General features: G+C 36.5%; 1 protein-coding gene across 1 annotated transcript in view; it reads left to right on the top strand.

The window, feature by feature from the left end:
• Window positions 1–22,820, top strand: part of CTTNBP2 (cortactin binding protein 2) — a gene marked incomplete at both ends in the record, with an annotated part of 86,328 nt that overhangs the window by 23,184 nt on the left and 40,324 nt on the right. Inside the window, 2 exons of the mRNA XM_080635781.1 lie at window positions 10,582–10,806; window positions 15,426–17,079. Of these exons, the coding sequence (XP_080491907.1) occupies window positions 10,582–10,806; window positions 15,426–17,079 (1,879 nt within the window). The remainder of the gene's footprint in view (window positions 1–10,581; window positions 10,807–15,425; window positions 17,080–22,820) is intronic.

Raw genomic sequence — 22,820 nt, 5'->3', positions numbered from 1 at the left:
AGCTTTTCAGATGCCTAGTGTTTTTTTTCTACGTAGTAGTTCTGTAAGCATGGATAACTAACAAAAAATACTTTTTTCTGCATGTTGAAAGGTATCAAGTGAATTGTATTTGGATTTTCCTTTAAGAAGCATCTTCATTTCTTGCACTTCAATTTGAATGGAACCAAGTCTCACCTTTTCCAATATATGTTGAGGATGTAGCAGCAGCGTTCCCTGGACTGGTTAGCTGCTTTGAGCTGAGGGATGCTGGTATTCTGACACATACAAAGGCCTCTTCTAGAAGCTACCGACAAAATAAGTTTTCAGTCATGTTACATCACTTCTTGTGGTAGTTATTTGCTGTTTGCCAAAGGGAGATATGAAGCACTGAGCAAAGCAAAACTTTTGGTAAACCATATTAAAAAAGTCCTGTATATTGTGTGGTTTTACTAAGCTAAAGCTTCACTACTCAGGTAAATACCCTTATTCCAGGCTGTCCTAAAATTGGAGATTACAGGTATGAAACTGAAACTAGTTTTCTCATATGAAAATTATGACCTTGCATTGCAAACATCCTTTTCACTCTGCCCTTTCCAGCAGTGACTGTTAAATTAATAATAGTATTTTTTTTGTTTGTTTTTCACATAAGATCTGAATCTCTTTGTTGTTGCCAGGCATGTAACTGTCACTTTAGCTGAAAGTATTCTCCTGGTTTATTATTTGGATAATTACTTTGCCTTTCCCCCTTGATTCCTCATATCCTCATTTGATTTTTCTGTATAATCCAATATAAACTAGTGAGTAAATATACAACACTATTTGCAAAAGTAATAATAATAAATTCCAACGTCTTGTTCATGGAGCTGTTTCTCCATTTCTGTGATCTTTATGAATAATACAGCTGTGATTCCATTGTTAGAGTAACTATTTTACAATATTTGATCTGGTTGCCATCATTACTCACATTGCTCACAATGAGAAATATAACTGGGTCATCCTATCTGTATTACTACGTTAACCAAAATTTTCCACTTTTAGTTAAGGGAACATACACAGGGTATTTCCTCTATGCCAGTTAATGGTACAGTTAATTTTGTTGACGGTAACACTGAAGTGCAACTGATAGCATAACAATTCTTTCTTTCATTTGTGTGTCTCTTCATGTTAGTGTTGCTGAAGGAATAAAATGTGTAAGGTTTGTTCTTGGTTCTTCAAAATAAATTATGATAGTAATATATAAAAATAATTATGAATAAGGGATTTGATTGGGGTCCTTTGCAAGTAGAGCACTTGTTAAAAGATTCATATAGCAGCAGTTATTTTGGTTACGCTTGGGTGTATGTGTTCCCACACTTTTCTTCCTCCCACTCTATTTTGATGCTATTCTGACTGATGGTTAGGTCTTTCGACCTGCAGTTCTACCAGAAGGAAGCATCTGTCTTAGAAGCTCTGGCAGTATACTAAAAATACTTAGCACTGGTTTTCTTATAAAAGCCAGTGTTCAATTTGTATGCATAAATGGAAAATTTGAGAAAATAAAGCAACAGTGATTATAGTGAGTTCTCTCTGAAGTAGCAGAGTAAAATATAGCTAGATATTGTGGAAGTATAACCTGTTATATTGACAATTTTAAAGTTGGTAACTTTTAAGTAACAATATCTGTAAAGAGAGTACTAGCTGGAAAATTGCTTTAAAGTTTTAATAAAAGGCATAAAGTCAAAAATATAAAATGCAGAAGAGTTTACTCTGTTTACTTTAAAAAGTTCCATTCTAGAAATAAACTTTAGTTTAATCTATTCATTCAGCTTCTTCAGTCCCTGAACACCTAGGAAAAGAGCTCAGCCCTTTCTTCTCCACTTCTCCTCAGGAAGCTGTAGAGAGCCATGAGGTTGCCCCTCAGGTTCCTTTTCTCTAGACTAAACAGGCCCAAAGTCCTCAGCCGCTCCTCATAGGACATTCCTTCCAGCCCTTTCACCAGCTTCACTGCACTCCTCTGGATGCATTCAAGGACCTTCACATCCTTCTTAAATGGTGGGGCCCAGAACTGCATACAGTGCTCAAGGTGAGGCTGCACCAACACTGAATACAGCAGGATAATCACCTCTTCTGACCAACTGATCATGCTGGTGTTTGATGCGCTCCAGGAACTTGTTTGCCCTCTTGGCTGCCAGGGCACACTGCTGCTGACTGATATTGAGCCTGCTGCCAACCAGCACCCCCAGATCGCTTTCTGCAGGGCTGCTCCCCAGCCACTCCTGCTCCCCAGCCACTCCAGTCTGTAGTTGTGCCCAGCATTACTCTATGCCAGGTGCAGAATCCGTCATTTCAGCTTGTTAAATTTCATCCCATTAATCATTGTCCAATGATCTAATCTATCTAGATCCCTCTGCAAAGCCTCTTGGCCCTCAAGAGAGTCAGCAGCACCTCCCAGTTTGGTGTCATGAGCAAATTTGCTGCCGGTGCATTCAACTCCTGCATCGTTGATGAATATATTCAACAGAACTGGCACTAGAATTGAACCCTGAGGAACCCCACTGGTGACTGGTTGCCAGAGAGATGTAGCCCCATTCACTACACCCCTTTGAGCTCTGCCCTTCAGCCAGTCCTTCACTCAGTGCACTGTGAACCCGCTCATCCCACAGCTGGAGACCTTGTCCAGAAGGATGCTGTGAGATACAGTAACAAGAGCCTTACTAAAACTCAGAAAAACTGCATCCACTGCCTTCTCTTCATCCACCTTATCATAGAAGGGTATCAAATTAGTTAAACGACTTTCACTTTGTGAAAGTATGTTGACTGTGCTGGATGAGTGCATTGTAAACTCATAATTTGCATACGTTTTCATTTAAATAATTAAAGTTTGGTATCATGTAATTGCCATGCACTAATATGGAATGATATTTTAACTGAGCTTTTGATAGCTTGAAAATATGAAAATCTGAATGCCTTTGGTATGTTTTGTCTGTTACTGAGCTGCAGAAACTTTTTAACTGCTAAGCATGGAGGTTAAAGTGTTCTTTTTTCATTAGAGATGAAGTCAGATTTCCTTCAGCTTTTCAAAGAATGACTGACACATTTCCATGCAAAGAATTATGATTTGATTTGCATGAATTTGAACTGTAAATTTGAACATGCAAAAATTTTAGATGCCAAATGGTTATTTAAAGAAACCAGAAAACTCAAGTCTCTTCTATTTTTTGAGACGTATTATTAGTATGAAAATCTGTATTATAATCAGAAGTAAATGTCTGGGTAGTTTGATAATCAGAGCATTTAACAGTGTTATTTCCTTACGAGATACTGGCCTATAATTTTCAAGTGTTTAAGCATCAGACAACAAAGCTGTGATAAAATAGGTCCCATGTCTTTATATAGAACATCTGAATGGCTCTTCTCAATTAAAAACACATGTACTTTCACCACTTGAGCTTTTCCTCCTTCTAGAAACATAGGGCAAGGCCTGAGTTTCACCTTTCACATCTATGAGAAGTGAAGAATCTTTTATATTGACTGTACTGGTTTTCCTTGTACTGTTGTGTTAGTAACTGATCTTAGCTTTGTAATATGGCCTTTTCATTTTTAAATACAGAATCTTGAAATAGTGGCTTTTCATTATTCTGAGAGAGAAAATTAATAATGAGGAATTGGAAGCATGTCTGCCTGTCCTGTCTGTACCTCTTCCTTTCATGGAGGTTTTTGTCAGGTAACAGGGAGAAGGAGGTTGCACTACTTAGCAGTATTAGGGTAATAGTAAACTGGTACTGTTGGGTGATACTCTTTTTATGGAGACAGATCCCTAAGGAAATTCAGGCTTGATCATTACCTGTGTTGTATAATTATTCTTCAATGCTTTCTGTTATATTGTAAATCAGAATTTTTAAAGAGTTAATTAAATGTTTGTTCTCCTATACATAGATTTGAAGTAATTGTTAGGCATGTTGTACTTTTGTTAAGTCTCCTTTTTAGTGCAGAGAAAAGGGAATTGTATAGCTTTTTGCAAACCACTTTAATGTTCGAACACTTAGCATGAAATAGATAAAATCCGATTTGCTGTTGTTTTTATTGTTGACCCTTTATGCCTTAAAATTATATATTTTTTAATACGTCTCCTTAAATGGAGGTTACTGATAACAGCCTTGTAAAACAACGTATCTGTATATTCAGAGCGTAGGTATGCAATGTCACAGTGTTGAAGAAAGGGATTTAGACTGTAGTTAGGACTGTGTGGAGAAATGGAGCATTGCGTGTTCATTGACAGAAATCATGCTGCAGCATACCATTCCTTCAGCAGTCATTGATGTTCACATTTCAATTTTCAGTTTGTTTTGTAAAACTTTACAGGGAAGTGACATCTCATATGATACTCTGAAAACATTAATTTACATCTGCATTAAAAAAAAAAGCCAACAAACAAAGCTCCCAAGCCCTACTGTGTAACCAAATTGCTAGCATTCTTTAAAGAGTCATTCTTAATTAGTCACAGTAAGACATCATATGCAGGTGTCTCTGAAAGTAATGCTTTTATTATGAGTATATACTTACTGATAATTCTCTTTTGCTTAAATAAATACCTCCAGGAAATCATTTCACTGTACAATGCCACTGAATAAGATTTATAAACATGTTCTCTTTCAGCCGCTTTCCTCTTTTAAAAAATTCATTACCCTTTCAGTTTTATTTAGAATAAAGGGCTCTCCCGTGTCTTTAACGTAACACATAAAATAAGCTTTTACTGCCTCCTCTCCTGTGCCGATTAGTTTTAGAAAACTTTTTACCACTCCCTAATATATATGTCAACAGAAAATATTAATATGAGCCTATCAACATCTGTTGAAACAATTTTAGTATATGTGGAAAAGGAAATTAATCAAAGGAACAAACACTCTTGAACGGAAGGAAATTTTGTTTAAGGGTTCTGGGGCAGCTTTAATTCAGTTCCATTGTTCCACAGCAGTGTAGGACATGCAGTCCTATTTTGATGTTTATCATCAGTTGCTGCATGGAAGACTTGGACTTGTTGAACTCTTAACTTGGCAGGTAAATGAAGAGGAAACTCTGAGATACATTGAGGGAAGAATACTGTTGCTTATATATTCTGTTACTGATTATGTAATCTGATTATGAAAACTCATTTCAGTAAATGTGTACAACTAATATCAACATAGATTATTACCAAAGCTATAAATATGACATATATTATGTGATTAATTTTTCATTTTCATCATTGGGCTTATTTTTTTGTTGTATTTGTTTTTCCTTGTTTCTTTTAAGCTTTTAGCTTTAAGTCCACAGTGCGATGGATACTATTTGAAGGCCTCTCTGCCCGCTTAATTTTTGTTTCAGTAACTGAGAGGTGGGGGAAATCTAATTAGACTTCATAATTCTCAGTTTGCTCACAAAAATAGACTCCCCCCCCCGAAGTAGAACATAAAATGCAAGTGGCTGCAAGGCCAGATCTTATACTGGATTTGCTTTTCCCACAGCCTGTCATCCAGATACCTCCACTCCTGCACACCCTGCTGCCAGTCTTCATCTGCTAGAAGATAAATGGTGTCAGTAACTGCAAAGGGTCAGCTTAAGGGATGGAAGTGTCCAGGACAGAGCTGGTAGATAGGTGCATAGAGGTGACTTGAACAGTGTGAAAGAAGTTGGTGTAGGGGTGAATGAAGTTTCTTGCTGTACATGGTAGGAGACAGGCTCCCTAAGACAGTAATAAAAGAAGCAGTTTGTCTTACAGCCTGACCCTTCAGATTCTTTTGGCTGCAGATCTAGGAGAGAAAATTTGAGACTAAACCTTCCCCTTGCGTCACACAGATGCATAATCCCTAGCATTCAGTACTGATTTTTATTTTTCAAAGTATCACTGTCTATGTCATAAAAGTGGTTTTCATGATCCAAACCAAGACATAGGACTTGTTCCACCGTTCAGTATTTGGGTTTTTTCCTTCCTCTGAGGGCATCTACAAGATAAAAATATAACAGTCTTTGAAGAAATCACTAATCATAGAGTAATTTAGGTTGGAAGGCACCTTGAGAGATCATTCAGTCCAGTCTTTTACTTAAAGCAGGACCAACGTCAAACATGGATTGGGTTGCTGATGAATTTATCCAGTCTAGTTCTGGAAATCTCCCAATAACAGAGGTTATATGTTTTTCCCTGGGCAACACTTTTCAGTGCTTATCTGCGCTCAGTGAGAAGAATTATTTGTCTCCAACTTGAATTCTCCTCATTAGATCATGGGACAATTGCCATTTGTCCTGTCAGTGTGCAGACCTCTACTGCGTTTCTCCCTCACTGTCTCTGTATCATACTGAAAAGTCCTATTTCTGCTTAGCTCTTCCTTGAAGAGAAGCCATGTTGTACCTTTTGATCATCTTTCACTCCTCTATGAAGATGTTTTTCAGTTCTACTGTATTTTTTTTCAGTATAAACTAGTAGTCCATTGTTGATCTAACATAATGCTATAGACCGGCCTGTCAGCTTTGGGTTTTTGTTCTTTTTAAGTAGTGGTTTCACTCTTATTTTAGTCTCCTTGTTTAATGTTGCAGATCCTGTTTAAGGATTTAAATAATATAAATGTGATGTTCTTATTGGACTGAATTCAAAAGCTGTTGTATGCAATTTTAAGCTGTTGCTCTGTTACTGTAGTGAATTTCATGAATTAACTATTTAAAAGGGGATTTCCTTTGTTTTTAGATATTATCTCTTGATTTGTGTGTGCTTACTGTCAGTTTTCATTAGCAGTTACCTATTGGAGGATTTAGCTAAAGTCTGAAGTCATAATTTGTGTACTACTAGCCTAGACTGCAGAAAGCATAATTCCTCAGGGATGTCTTTTTATACCTTTAAATAATTCAGTCTCAGCACTTCAATTAAAAGGCTAGTCACTGTGGAGATAGGTGCGTACAGAAAAATAAAGCTGATGGTTTATAAATTCATATAGCACCTTTTACAATGCACCAGCCCTGATTACCTCCTATAGCGGATGCGTATTCTGCCTGGTTTTGAGAATTTTCTGTTTCAAAATACATTCAGTGAGTTATTCAGTTAGTTAGTTGTTCAGTCTGGGGAAGAGAAAGCTGCGGGGAGACCTTAGAGCAGCCTTCTAGTACCTAAAGGAGCTGACAAGAAAGTTGAAGAGGGACTTTTTACGGTGGCCTGTAGGGATAGGACAAGGAGGAATGGCTTTAAACTGAAAGAGGGTAGATTTAGATAGATTAGATATTAGGAAGAAATTCTTTACTGTGAGGGTGGTGAGGCACTGGCACAGATTGCCCAGAGAAGTTGTGGCTGTCCCATCCCTGGAAGTGTTCAAGGCCAGGTTGAATGGCGCTTTGAGAAACCTGGTCTAGTGGAATGTGTCCCTGCTGGTGGCAGAGGGATTGAAACTATATGATTTTTAAGGTTCCTTCCAACTCAAACAATGCTGGGAAACATTCCACGATTCACGAATCAACTTTTAAAATGTTATTTTCTGTATATATCACTGTGCAATTGAAGTTAATAGAGATGCTGCTAATGATGTTTTAGCACACCCACCAAGTTATGCAGAGACTTTTTTAAAGGGTTAATTACCCCTATGGCATTAGACTGTACATTCCCTAGAAAATGAGTGCCATAAAAATTGGATGTCTTGATACTGCTGCTAGCTCTTATGACTTGAAAGTCAGCGGTGAAAGATGATGTAAGAGAGAAATTTTTCTGATTCTAGTATTTCTGTTCTTCATATGTGATGTACCTTAGTGAAGTGCGAAGGGACAGAAGTATTATTTAGGGGCCAGACGAATAATCTGACAAAAAACAACCAAGCCTAACTTGCAACTTTCTGCCTAAGTTTTAGGGAACTACTCACTGATTCCCTTCTACCAAGCTCCTTTATGTTCATTTGAAATCATGCATCCTCATCCCATCATTTTATTTTATATTTTTAGTCGTCATATAGAAACATGGAAACATTTGTTTTAATATTTTGCATTTAGCTCCCTTTTGAGTTAAAGCATCCTAAGACAACTTTGCTGTTTATGGTTTGAGAGTGTGTTTTACCCTGTGCTTGAGGGGATATAGTTATGGCTTCAGCCGTACAGAGAGAGTTAGTCATCCCAAATCATGTGCTGTTCAAGACCCATTGGTTTTTCCACAGTCTTTAGCTTTCGGATTTTCCTGTAGCCACTTATAATTCTTAATGACAGCAGATTGTTTCGATTTTCATTCAGGTGGAGCTGGTCCCTTCTGTATAGTTTAATCTTTCCCTTAATTAATGAGTACAGACACCCAATCCTGTTGCTGTTTTGGCAGGTGCCTTGCTTGCTTTGGAAATTTCTATGAATGTTAGAGAACATTTCAAAGACTACATTCATATTGCATACAGACAGTATGTGCTGAGAGGACAGCTACTCATGGTTCATTAAAAAAATATGGACAGTACACATTATTTCACCTTTTTTCTACCTGTGTTTCCTAAAGGCATGAGTGGTTGCCTTTGCCTCTGAGATCAGTTCATCTGCTTAGCTTCTCTTTTTGCTGTTAGTTACTGGATTTAAGGATGGGGGAGCTCTGGTCATCTGTATTTATTTATTTGCATCTGAGCTGCTACCTCAGTGTTTTTTCCTTTTTTCCTCTAGTTTGATGGCTCATTTTATATAAAACAAGTGGATTTTACACTGCTGATTACATATATGCGTTGTGCCTCCATCTCCATTTAAATTCTTAAACTGCTTGTGTTTGTCATCTTTGTCAGCTGCTTGGTACTTTAATCCAGTCAGGTTTTTGGTTTTGATTGTTCCCTTTACATGACAGTTGAATTCCTAAGCTGCGTACTATCATGTAACTTCAGTATATAGAACCAGGAGCTACAAATATACTCCCTCCCCACCGGGCTTTGCAATATTACCTTTGGAACTAGCTATTCAATTTGATTTTAAAATCGAAAATAAAAATTAAGGGATTAAAATACTAGACTAGTTAGGAGTTGTTTGTGAGGCAATTTATAAAAATTAACTAGGTTCTATCATCTTATTTTTGTCTCTTCAGCCAATGACTATCTGACTTTGGAAGCCTAGCTAGACTTTAGCTCTGAATGAACTTTCCAAGCTTTTTCTGAAGTTATGCCCCAAAGGCCTGTCTTTTTTTAATTAATAATTTCAAGTTCTATTTATAATACCAAATTGAAAAATAGACTAGAAGTATTTCAAGCGCCAGAATATGTAAGCACATTTACGTCCGTTGCAGTCAAATTCTTTTTTAATTTCCCACATTTCAATTTTGTAGACAATATATAGGAAAAAGTTGGGCATTCACTAAGGTATGTTAGTTGTAGTTTGTCTCTAGAGTTTTTCTAACATAGTTCTTACGTTCTTTGGTTTCTCATGCCCTGAAATATGTGTCACCTTTTATGACCTTTTTCAAATGTTACAATTTTAACTTCAAGCTTTCCAAATGATCTTCTAACCGATTTGGTAAGCATCAGGCTTGATCTTCCTCTTTTGTGTCTTGGAATTGGCTTATTCTTCCTCTTTTTTTTTTACTTATTCTTCAAAACTGAATTTGAACCAAATCACAGATAAATGTTTCATCCATTTCTGGAGGGATTCCTCTTTCTGATGGTGTTTCTCTGCACTGTTGGTGTTTTTTCTTCCTGATTTTTATGAGACATGCAACTTTTTACGGAACTTCTCTCTTGCCACGTACCCCCCAAATTAGCTAGGTCTTAAACCTGAGATTTTGGAACAATATCTATGAAGACTGTTAGAAGTAAGTACTTATCTGTGGCCTTCCTGTGCACTGTGTATTAAATGCATAAAAATAGGTTGTCTGAAAGTGATTTTGTTTTGACATTGGCCTGAAGAACTAAGTATTTGTCAAGCAAAACTACCTCTGGTCTTTATTGTGTAATTTGGTTTTGGGGTTTGTTTTTTTGTTTGTTTGGTTTGTTTTTTAGGTTTTTTTTTGTAATGACAATGGAGAATTGTACTGCAGTTTAAAAATGTAATTGTGTTTTAAAATAACAGTATGGAGAAACATGATTGTGAAGTTCTTGAACAGAGATATAAGAAGTGTCAAAATTACAGAAAAACTTTGGTGGTATTTTTTGTTTCCGCTTACGCTATTACTTATGGAAATCTCTGTATGTGTAAATATACCATCAGTCTTTTTATTTGAAAAATACTTATTTTGTTACTATGGTTAACAGACAAAGCATGTTTTCATATCTTTTACTAGGATCACTGTAATACACAGAAATAGAAAACTTTATTTTAGAATGTTTTTCTTCCCTTTCCTCTATCAGCCTCTGTATCAGCCAGTTTCCAAGAGATTATTTTTGTGACACTTCTGAAACTGCTCCAAATTGATATTTCTGTGTTGAACTGAGAAGGGAAAGGGCTTGGGTTTTTGTAATGTAGTGAATTGTATTGACTATAATGAATTCTGTGTGCAACATAACTGTTTCTTTTAGAGATATTAAACAAATACCTAAAGAAAATATTTTAAAACCATATATAAATAACATAATTTTCTGTGTAGTTTAGATTTGTTCTATGTATTGATATACACCAAAGCATGAATTTAGGTTTATCTCCTTGTCTGTTTGGATTTCTTGTTAGGCCCGGCGCAAAGAGGTTTTCATCCAGGAGCGGTATGGAAGATTTAATCTGAGTGACCCATTTCTTGCTCTTCAGAGAGACTTTGAAGCGGGTGCTGGTGATAAAGAAAAGAAGCCAATATGCATGAATCCTCTGTCCATTTTAGAAGCTGTTATGGCTCACTGCAGGAAAATGCAAGAAAGAATGTCAGCTCAGTTGGCTGCTGCTGAAAACAGGCAGAAGAAGGTATCCCTGCCTTGATTTATTCTTTAAAGCCACTTTTAAGATTTGCATCTTTGTCTAACTTGGTTATCATTATGAGTGTTAAAATGTTATCACTTAATTGCCATATATAGTGAGGTGCTGATTTTCTGGTGATATTTTATGTGCACACCTCCTTCATTCCATGAATTTAGCTCTACTTATGGAATAAATGAAATGTAACTGTTACAAGTTGATGCAGTATGTAAGTGGATAGCTCAGCATGAGCTGAGAAAGCATCATCACAGTATATTTTTAAACTAACACCACTGAAGCCCAGAGGAGCTACTGTTATTTTTATTCTAACCTAAATAGCATAAAATAATTTATTTGCATTTTATATATGGTGGCTCTGTTTCATAAATCAGTAACACTGAATTATAACTCTAAAAACATCCTTTTTTGCATATTCAGAACATTTGCTGTAAAGAGAAAATTATTTGGGGTATTTTGAGGGATTTATAGAAATGTTTGACAAAGTAGGGTGACCTAATGTAAGGAAAAAAAAAGTTAAGCCTAGGCAAATGTGACCCAAATACAGAGCCAGCTATACTTCCTTCATTCAAGAGCAGTTCTTCCTTCTCCAGATATGTGATTCCTCTATCTGTTGCCTCTTTTTGCCTCACTGTCTCACTCTTACCCCCTCAGTAATGAAGTGTGTGTACAGCTGTGTTTATTCTCTCTGGATATTAACCAGACTTTAAACAGGCTCAAACTGGACTTTTATTTCTGGGGATTTTTCTGTGAATATAGTGACTTTAAAAATATTCTTTGAAGAAAATTTTTATTTGATCTTAAAAAGCAAGTCATAATAATCTGCCAGAATGTAGAAAAATAAAAGAGGTGCACAAATGACTGTCAGTCACAGGCTTACTATATACCAAACACCCAATCCCCAGATGTCATCTGCTCTGTGTTAAGTCTCCATCCTCTTCCATGTCTTTGAATGCTTTTCCTGGTGCTGCTATCAAAATTAATTTTGAAGTTTCCTGGGAACTCAAAATCAGATAATCAAATGGCAGTTCTTGCTTTGTCAAGTGCTTGCAAAGTAGTTGTATTGGGATGCATGCTCAAAGAAAGACAGATTTGTTGGTTATGGAGGTCCATTGATGCGATTTAGTCTAAACCTTGTGCTCAAAGCAGATTATTACCAGCAATACATCTGATCATCTGTGAATTTGTCTTGCTGAGTCCTGAAAAACCCCAGGAATGGCAATACTGCAGCCTTTTCTGCACTACTATCCTTGTGAAGAACTTTTTTCCAAGTCTGGGCCTCCTAAAGGGCATTTTTTCATGTTAACCTTTTGTTATGGGGCCCCACCTGCCACTACCAAGAAGACTTCAACTCTGTCATCATTGTAAGGGCAGTTTAAAAGGAGTGGTATGTTGCTATTGCATCATCCCTCGGTCTTTTTTCACTATATTAAGCAAGCCATGCTCCCTCAACCTTTTCTCACAAGGCATGCACTCTTGTCTTTACCTTTGAAGAGCCTTTGCTGGTTAGTTCTTTGTGGGACACTATAGTTTTTCTTGGTATCCTTTTCTACCCCTTTTCAAATCCTTCTTGAACAGATTTCCAGATGTTTACATTATTGATACGATTCAGTGTATGTAGCACACTTTGCAAAAGTCAGGCCATAGTTTATAAACTCATAAATAATTACAGCTAGTTCCAACTCTGTTATCTAAAGGGGAAAAAAAATGCAGTGTATATATATTAGGGATTCTTTATATGTAATGCTTTCAAAAAAAAGTGATATAATAGTATGGTAAACTGATTTCATCCCAGTTATATGTTAAAACCTGCTCGTAATGGGTTGAAAGTAATATAATTTCAGAGCAGTCCCTTGTCCAAAAGCAAAATGCAGGAATAATAAAGTATAGAAAATCTTGATAAAAAACATTTTCAGCATAACCTCATTGCATTTCCAACCTTTAAAAGCTGTATACATTTCCCAGGATTTTTTTATCTGTTTTAACAAAAAAGAAACTGTTGGATACTCTGCTGTTACTGTTGGATGCTCCACTGGCTTTGAAATGCTTGTGAAGCATACAAATACTGTTGGATGCTTTGAAAAAAAACAGTTAAATGCTTGAGAAAAACTATGATCTTTCTGCATGTGGAGAATTATGAATGGGACCATTCCTAAATACAGTGTCATCATAATAGCTTGTTAATTTAATTTGCAGCTGTACTGTGCAGCTGTAACTGAAGAGGTGTTGTTGCTGATGTTACTCATTTAACAATGTTTGTTTAATAATGCCATCCCTTATTTTTTATGGTTAACACTGTTTTTAAGAAAGAGTGGACTTGGGTTTGTGAAATATATTGTACAGAGAGTATTGGTTACCCTGGGATGCAGCTTTAAAACCCCAGTGGAGCCCCTCCACTGCTAAACAGGCTTTGAGCTCTTGGAAGACAAAATAACATTTATAATGTAGGTATAGTTTCCCACAGTGATTTCTTCCTCTTAATTTACTGTTCCTTATGATAATGGTATGATTTCAGGAAGAAATTTTACTAATCCTGTAATATACATCACATCAGTATTGCCATCACCTCTTTATGCTTTTCTGATTCTTCTGAAGAAAATGGAGGAGAAAATTACAGTCAGGTAACATGATTAGAAATTTTGGGAGACTGAGGCAGACATTCACCTACAAGTGTAAATTCATGCAGGATTTATTGTTTGTTCTCTGTATGTCATTTCCCTTCCTTTTTAAGTGTTTTCTTAGTGAGTTTGCGAAGTGTTTAAAGTGAATTTTATGTAGTAATGTGGGGAAAAAAAAAAATAACCCAAGCTATAGCAAGTGTGATTTATTTCTATTACAGCTGCAGACTCTCCATCTTGTACTCATCTCATGATGGCATGAGTTTCAACTCTATGGTATAACTTGAGAGTAACAAAATTGTTATTTAAAATGGTATTTATGTTAGCTTTAGTTTAAATGCAGTTTAGTTAAAAATGAATTGTAGAGACATCTACAGTGCTGTGGAAAACAGGGTTTCAGAGCTAAGAAATTTCATCTTCTATTGGGGAGTACAGGGAATAGCGCACTATAGTAGGAGGCTTCTGAACAAGCTGTTATATTCTAATGCCTGGCTGGTTTATTTTGCCTCTGTGTCTGTTTGTTTCATGTAGCAACCAAGACAATATTTTAAGCTTCAACTGAGAGAGGAGATACTCCGTAGCTATTACCAATCCCTGAGGCCATCTTGTTTCCCACATTACAGTTTACAGTAAATATATTCCTCGACACTGTATTGTCTTAAACTCTGAAATTAGTATCATTTTAGCATGAGACTATAATCTGAATCTGTTATCTATGACTCTTCCTCCATCTATTGAAGTGAAACATTTATTCCAAGTAAGATCTTTAGTGTACTATTTGCCACAGCTTTTCTTTGATTATTTTTTGAGCATTGTAAAATGAGTCGTATTTTAGAAGCATGAAGCAGTTTCCTGTTGCAGTAAAAATTAACCTTTCATGTTTGTGAGCGCTTGATTTTTTTTTTTTTTCTGTAGATATCTGAAAGTATTCTTACAGGAAAAAAAAAAAAAAGCCCACTTAGAAAATGCACTGTATTGGTACAATTCTGAATTGTATTTCTGTATCGATCTGTACACAAATATGAAGCAGAACTGACGAGGCTAAACCAATTTAAAAAGTACAGGAGAAGGAATGCTCAGCAGTTCCTTGGGGGTTGGTTGGTTTCTTTGTTTTTATCAGTCATTCAGGAAAATACAAAGCAACTTGGGTTGTGTTATTACTAGTAGGTATTCTGTAAAAAGGTTCATTAACATGTTTTTCCAGTGCTTTTCTAGGACAGGGTGTTTGAATAAAACATAATTAGCAGGTAAGATGAATTAGAGGTGATGGCTTTATGAATGAGGAGAAAAAATACTCTTATCCGTTATCTGCACAGTGTAGGTAGTTTTTTGATTCCAACTTACAGTTTATACAACACTGCTGTCAGTGAGACCTACCACTGTTAGTAGGTAAAGGAAGATATTTGTGCCTGTGCCAAAAAGTTGGTCTCAGAAATGAATATTTTATTTATAAATGTTAAAACAAGATATAAAACACCTATTACGGGCATGATGGACTGTGTGCTTCAACTCTAATCTCCTTCAGTGTGAGAAAGACCTAAAACCTAAGCCTTTCATTACTGGACTCAAAGTTTATTTACAAAGCTCATCACTTGCTTGTGTCTGGTTCCTTTACTGGCAAGAGGACTTTCTTTGCTATCTTATGGCTAATTTCTGGAGAACAGGTAGCTCCTTACTTAGGAATCACAAGAATTTAATCACTTTAGGGGATGTCTGTGTTGTTAACAGAGGAAAGTAGATGGGTTTACTTGGTTTCTGAATTGTTCTTCAGAGATGCCTGTCTCTTTTCTTTTGCTTGTATAAGATTATTGGCACTTGTATTAGGTATCACAAATCCCTTTCCTGAGTAGACAGGTTCATTTTAGGTCCTTTCCAACTCTTACTGATTCTGTGGTACGCTCAAAGGTTAAAATATCAGTGTCAGGTTAGCACTAAGTTATATTGAAAGTCTCCGTCTTGTTAACGAGAATTTTTATTTATGCTTTCTTACAGTTGGAAATGGAAAAATCTCAGTTACAGAATCTTGAGCTGGAGCACAAAAAGCTATCGGCTCGTCTTGAAGAAGAACGTGGAAAGAATAAGCACATAGTACTGATGCTAGTGAAAGAGTGTAAGCAGTTATCTGGGCGAATTGTAGAGGAAACCCAGAAACTGGAAGAATTGATGTCAAAATTTGAAGAGGAAAAGAAAAAGGCTACTGAATTGGAGGAGTCTCTTGCTGCTGAGAAACAAAGGAGCACACAAATGGAAGCTCAAATGGAAAAGCAGCTGTCTGAGTTTGACACAGAGAGAGAGCAGTTGCGTGCCAAACTTCATAGAGAGGAAATGCACACTAGTGACCTCAGAGAAGAGAGAGATAAAATGATCAAAATGATTGAGCAATTAAAAAAGGAGAATGAAAGTAAAGCTAATCTTTCTCTTAAAAATAAAGATAATAATAAAGATAGGAGTCTTGTTTCTGTTTCTGTTGAAACAGAAGAGCCAATTTCAAGAACTGTTGCCTGCCAAACAGATACTGTAGTGATGGACAGTAGCACAGAAAATGTAAAGAAGATGCCTTTGACTGTATCTGTAAAGCCTTCTACAGTGAACCCACTAGTGTCTGGCAATACTATAATGAATGTGTGCACCAATGCAGCGTTGGTGAAGCCTGACATTGATAGGCAGTCTTCATCTAGTGAACTCATCCCTCCCACAACTCCTGTTCTTACGCAGAATCAGAACAGAACTGAGGAAAATGGACCAAGTACAGGCTCATCACCTGATCTACCAAGTAGCACTTCCCCTTTTTCAAATAATACTTCCCTTTGCACCCCTGCAGCACTGACTGCTGCAGCTCAGAATTCCTCATCTATGCACAGTTTGCATTCACCATCTGCCAGCACTACTGGGCATCCAGGCCTAAACCCACGAATCCAAGCAGCTAGGTTTAGATTTCAAACAAATGCAAATGATCCAGACCAAAATGGAAACACAACCCAAAGCCCTCCCTCAAGGGATGTATCTCCTACTAGTCGTGACAACCTAGTTGCCAAGCAGGTAGCTCGGAATACTGTTACCCAAGTCCTTTCTAGATTTACAAGCCCTCAGAGCGGCACTCTGTCGCGGTCAGGGACATCGCATTCAATGGAAGTTGCCACTTACCCCCCAGTTGGTAGAACAAGTGTAAAGACTCCCAGTGTATCAAGAATTGACAGAGGAAATCCTCCACCAATTCCTCCTAAGAAACCAGGGCTTTCACAAACTCCTTCTCCACCACATCCACAGCTTAAAGTTTTAATGGATAGTAGTCGTTCCCCAAATACAAGTGCAAAAACTGACAGCAAAACCGTGACCTCACCTCTTTCAAGTTCACCACAAGGAATCAGGGTAATAAATGAGGAAATTATTTCTAAGTCCTCACCTCAGCTGCCACCAAAACCTGCTATAGATTTATCTGTGGCACCTGCAGGCTGTGCCATACCAGCCATAGCCTCATCTCAGGTGGGTGCCTGGCCTTCCCACTTCCCTGGACTGAACCAACCTGCATGTTCAGAAAATTCCTTTGTCATTCCCACCACCATTGCCTGTAGCTCCTCCATAAACCCTGTTAGTGCTTCATCCTGTAGACCATGTGATTCAGACAGCCTCCTGGTAACAGCATCAGGTAAAGGGATTGATATGCTACAAACTGTCTCCCTCTAAAAGAATGTGTTGGTTTTCCTATACATCACTTGTTTGCTTTATTTATCTTTTTATACCTTTCTCTTTTTTTACTTTCTAAAAGTTAAAATTTTTGTTTATGTTTTTTCCACATTCCATGGGTATGGGAATTCTTTTGCTGATTTCTTAATGTTATAAATTAGATTGCTTCCTTAAGGAAGTTAAATATTGAAACCTTTTTGTTAAAGGTTGAGGACTAATGTGTCAAGGAAATGGGGTGCAGTTTATGGTATATTAAAGAAACATTTTTGTTTGGTTTTTTTTTTCTTGGTTTTGTTTGTTTTTTTGTGAATGCTGGTACTTTAGACTTCAGAATGCTTTATCAGTCTGAAATAATGCTTTGAAAATTATCTTTGCTGGTGATCTTCTATGGAATATTTATATTGGGGAAGCTGTTTCAAAAGCAGTGTGTGGCAAACTTGCATCTGTATATACAGGAGATTCTAGGGCTCACATTGTTCAGGAATTTTTGTTCCCATTCTGCTTCAGTGAAGACATTCTTCATGTTTCTGGAGTAACCCAGTGATGCTTTTAACATTTGGCCGTGGCATCACACTGTCAGAATCCTCACTGCTTTCTGAACAGTGCCATAGAATCATAGAATAGTTAGGGTTGGAAAGGACCTTAAGATCATCTAGTTCCAACCCCCCTGCCATGGGCAGGGACATCTCACACTAAACCATGTCACCTCATCCAACCTGGCCTTAAACACCACCAAGGATGGAGCATTCACAACCTCCCTGGGCAACCCATTCCAGTGCCTCACCACCCTCTCAGTAAAGAATTTCTTCCTTATATCCAATCTAAACTTCCCCTGTTTAAGTTTGAACCCATTACCCCTTGTCCTGTCACTACAGTCCCTGATGAATAGTCCCTCCCCAGCATCCCTGTAGGCCCCCTTCAGATACTGGAAGGCTGCTCTGAGGTCTCCACGCAGCCTTCTCCTCTCCAGGCTGAACAGCCCCAACTTTCTCAGCCTGTCTTCATACGGGAGGGGCTCCAGTCCCCTGATCATCCTCGTGGCCCTCCTCTGGACTTGTTCCAACAGTTCCATGTCCTTTTTATGTTGAGGACACCAGAACTGCACACAATACTCCAAGTGAGGTCTCACAAGAGCAGAGTAGAGGGGCTCAGAATCTTCCATTTGTCTACTACTTGTCAGAGTTAAAAACTGGGGGATTTGATGGCTGCCTCTCAGTTTGTTGTTTTTCGTATGGGTATCCTGAATCTTCATCTTAAATTCTTATTCCTAGCTGAGTCTGAGTGCCGCGTCAGATAGATCTAGTCTCCCAGTATTCCAGATAGTCTCCAAACCTCATTAGCCTCCGTAATGGAAATAAGATTTAATATAAAAAATAATCAAAGATTTTTTTAACATATACCATTATTGGGAAAATAATCTTCGGAGTGATTAGTTTTTGTAGGCAAGAGGCTGTCTTCCACAACTGCTGTCAGCATGAATTAGGCTGCATATTTCAGTTAGTCTTACATTAACTAGATGATGTTTGGCAACCATTTAAGGCGGGTTTTGATTATTTTTTTTTTAAAGTAAACGTTCTTAAAAGCTAGATTGCCACCACTTGACTTCATAACTCCATGTATTGTTACTGCTTTAGTTTGTACTTTGAAGTATGAACTTTTTTTCTTAGAAGAACAATCAGCCTGCTGACAAATAGTCAGTTTGTGTTTCTTATGAAATTTGTGACTCTTTTCAGAGGCTATTGTCAAGGATAGGATTTTTTGTAAAAAAATTATAGTTTGCGTGGTTTTTTGTGTGTGTGTGTGTCTGTTTGCTTTTTTGTTTGTTTTTTTGTTTGTTGTTTCAGTTTGATTTGGGTTTTTTTGTTGTTGTTTTTTTTTTAATTGTGCTGTTTTATGTGCCCAAGATTGCCTTTATTCATTTACACTCCATTGACGTGTTTTGGGAAGGGATAGAAATATTTGGGTTCATTTAATCCCCTTATAATCCTTGCTCTGAACATTTGACACTCCTGTATTTTTTAACTGACACTGCTTTTTGTTAATTTTTGCAATTACAAATGGGAAACATATTCCATAATCAGAAGTCTGCACAGAAAAATTGCTTAGATCCTAGATAGTGGTATGCTGGGTTTTTTTTATTAATATAGAGATGTTATTTTCTCCTGTACTGACTAAAGCAGTCTCACTGCACTTTCATAACCTTATCTGCAATATTCAGGTAAATATTCAGGAGCTCTTTTGTCTCTGCCCAAACTAATGCTTATATTTTCTTGCACTTATTCTCCAGTCCCATTTTATTTATGTTTTTCCAGGGAAACTTAATCTATTTTGGCCAAGAGTTCTGGCAAACTGCAGAGCTAAATAAACTTTCAGCAGCAGATGTTATGAACGTTTGGAAAGGCATTTCCTTAAAAATTTCATTCTGAGAAAAAAAGAAAATAGATTTTATAAATATATATGGAAATAGACTTCATCTTAGAAGAGATAACCCAAGCTTAATAACAGTGTTTTCAGTAAGATAATGTCATCAGTAATGCCTGAATTCATGTCACTTACTTTTCCAGTTCCTTTCTGAAGTTTGCTTGAGGTGAACATCTAACAATCTACAAGTACTACTGAAACCTCCTTCCCATATTTGCATTTTCATGCCCTGTAGGCACAGTTAATTTTATTAATGTTCTGGTTGATCTTAATCTGTTTTGGTTTTTTTAAAAATTTTTTTTTTACTTTTTTTTTCCAGAAAATGTTTAGAATTTCAGTTTTACTTCCTGTTAAAGCAGAGCATGGTGAAATCTTATTCATATTTTATTATATAGTAAGTAGTGAGCTTCAATGAGAATTTGTTAATATTTTTAAACAACAGTGCAGAGCAAATTTAACATTTAAAAAAAGTCTTGAAAGAATCCTTTGTTTTTATATTTTTGTTTGTGAACAAGCTCATGTTTGTTTCTTCTTTCCATGGACTCAGAATTGATGATAGTCTAATCACTGAAGTATACTATATATTCATTTTAAAACAGTTCCTACTTATCTCAGATTGCTGTAAGAACATATCAACAGCCTGATGTTCAGTAAGGGAGGGTCTTGGCTATAGAAAAAGCAACTATTCAGAGTAAACTTAGAGTACCAGTTCTTTCAGTTACATGTTCTGCTAAATTAACATGACGATACTTTCTTTTAGAGACAGAGAATTGTGCTGCATGTTGCTCTTTCCATGCCTGGTAGGAAAAGACACCAGCTTTTGCCATTAATGTTGAACAGACTGCACATAGAGAAATTACAGTGAACATTTATGGCCTGATTCAAAATCTGTGACAGTGTTTTCATTAACTTCAGCAGCCTTTGAACTGGTGCCAGAATGCTTCTGCTGTCTGGATTTCTACATTTCAATGGCTGTGAGACTTCAAAATGAAAACGAATGTAGGCAGTTGGATTTTCATACCCCTGGGATTTCTGCTTTCACTTTCTTCTTGGTTTTGCGCTTTCTATGTCACTTTTCAATGAAATACGTTTTTCATTTTGCTCATTTCTGTAATGATTGATTTATTCTTTCTATACAATTGGCTTCGAAGATAAAAGCAGGGGGTGAGGGACTGATCAAGGCTCTGAAATTAACCATCTCACATTCTGAAGCTGATGCCAGAAGCTGTTTTTGTCTGTACCTCTGCCCTTCATCACTGCATGCCCTACAAGCTTTCACAGATGCTTCACATGTCCTAACTTTTTGCATCTGTAATGGTGTACCTTATTTATTGGTATTTTCTAACAGTGCTGTATTTTGTTGGATGAATTCAGCTTTATTATATTGCTTTACACTGGTAATAGAAGGTAAGGTTATATTTATGTTACTACCTGGGGTTTGTATCCTTTTTTTTTCAGCAGGTTTTCATCTAATAATAAGCTAGTATCATTAATTTCATCCCTGAAATCGCAACAATGTAGTCTTCATTTCAAGGAGTTGAAATGAAAGTCAAGATACCACAAATGCACCAAAAGAAATTCTTTTATTTTGACATTTCTGTTAATGATGCTTTTATTAGGAAGGAAACAAAACAAAACAACCAACCCAAAACAAAACAACCAACCCAAGCAAAAAACTTGCACCGTTTTCATTAATTATTTTTGTATTACAAAGTGAACTTGGCAAAGTGTCATGCATAAAGCATAGAGTCAGTCTCCTCAAATTCACCCAAATGCTTACATAACATGGACAAAGAATGTTAGCAATGTCCACTATCAGTTGACTACCAAGGCAAGACAGTAAATCTAGTTAAAGTACCATTTAAAAACATCACAATAGATAGATAGATAGATAGATAGATAGATAGATAGCAACAGCTGCAGCAGTTTGTTTCAAAGAACAACAGAAGGTTGGAAAATAAAACCTCTTTTATAATGGAAAGGATGAACAAAGGTTATTCTTTAGATCTTTGGGGATTTAGTGGAAATTAAGTGTGTTTATTGCAAATGGAAATAATATGGGGGTTTTATCACTTAAAGGATGCAATTTACTTTGTATATAGCTTTTTTAAAGAAAAAACCTCTTCAGAAAACCATCAAAATACTCTGATTAAAAATATTGGAAAAACAAATATTAGTAAGAGCATTAATAGTCAGAAGATGGTTTCAGAATTAAAGTTTTATGAAAACAGATGGAGTTAACTTTACAGTTTATTTTCAGGTAACTTCATAGCTGTAGTGATGACTTCTTATAGTCAATATCAAATAAATAAATAAGTTGAATAATAAGCTAGCATGGTGAAAATACTGCAAATGTTTCCCTTACATACTAAGCTAATAAACTGAATGTGAAATGACAAATTTAGCTTGCTTTAGAAACAAATATAAAATACTCCAATAATTTATTTTTCTATTGTTTTGAACTGGGATCAAGCTATGCTTCTTCATTGGGGCTGCTCAGATGATGGATTCTGATGTGTAAGTTTGGACCTTAATTAAAATCTGTCCAGATCTTGCAAGGTTCCCAAATCTATCTGTTGTTTCTGTATAATTATGTTGGGAACTTCTATATTTTTTGGTTTTCCAAAACACACAGCAGATGATCCCAGCATGGTAGAGCCACTGCCATATGTTTTTTCTGATTCTGGTTGTTAGAGATTGAATAGCACTTGGTTAGCTTGATGGAGCTGGAGGTAATGCCTGGTAGCTCCTCCTCAATCTTGGGTGTTGCAGAACCACAGTAAAAGCTGCTTAAACTTGCTTTTTATTGTCAGATTTCAGGCTCATATAATAGTGGCCACAGGATACAAAATTATTTATTCAAGAGAGAAACATAATATTTTTTTTTAATTTTTTAAACATAATGTGGATTTTCTACAGGTAATAGTGAAACAAAGGAAAAAAAAATCTTTCTCCTGTTTTCTCTTTCAGTCCTTGATCAAGGAGGAATGCACAAAATTTTCTTTGCTTTATGCAGCAAACTCCATCTTCTTAACAAGCTCCCTACTAAAGCTGATAAGTAATGAACAGAACATTTAACCAAGATAACTCCTAAGCTTTCAAAGCTTGGAATTGAATATTATTCTTTAATGGGGTGACTTGAAAGCTTTCACTCATAAGTTTTATATAACCTGTTATTCATTCACACTGGAGCATTTTATAATACATTGTTTAAGTATTGCTGACTAAAAGGAACAGTAAGGTACAGTTCAATAATAAATATATTTATTTCTGTATTATTTG

Source organism: Psittacula echo (genome assembly GCF_963264785.1).
Source record: "Psittacula echo genome assembly, chromosome: 1".
Lineage (NCBI taxonomy): Eukaryota > Metazoa > Chordata > Aves > Psittaciformes > Psittacidae > Psittacula > Psittacula echo.
Note: the sequence above shows the minus strand (reverse complement) of the source record. Positions and strands in the feature narration are given on the sequence as shown.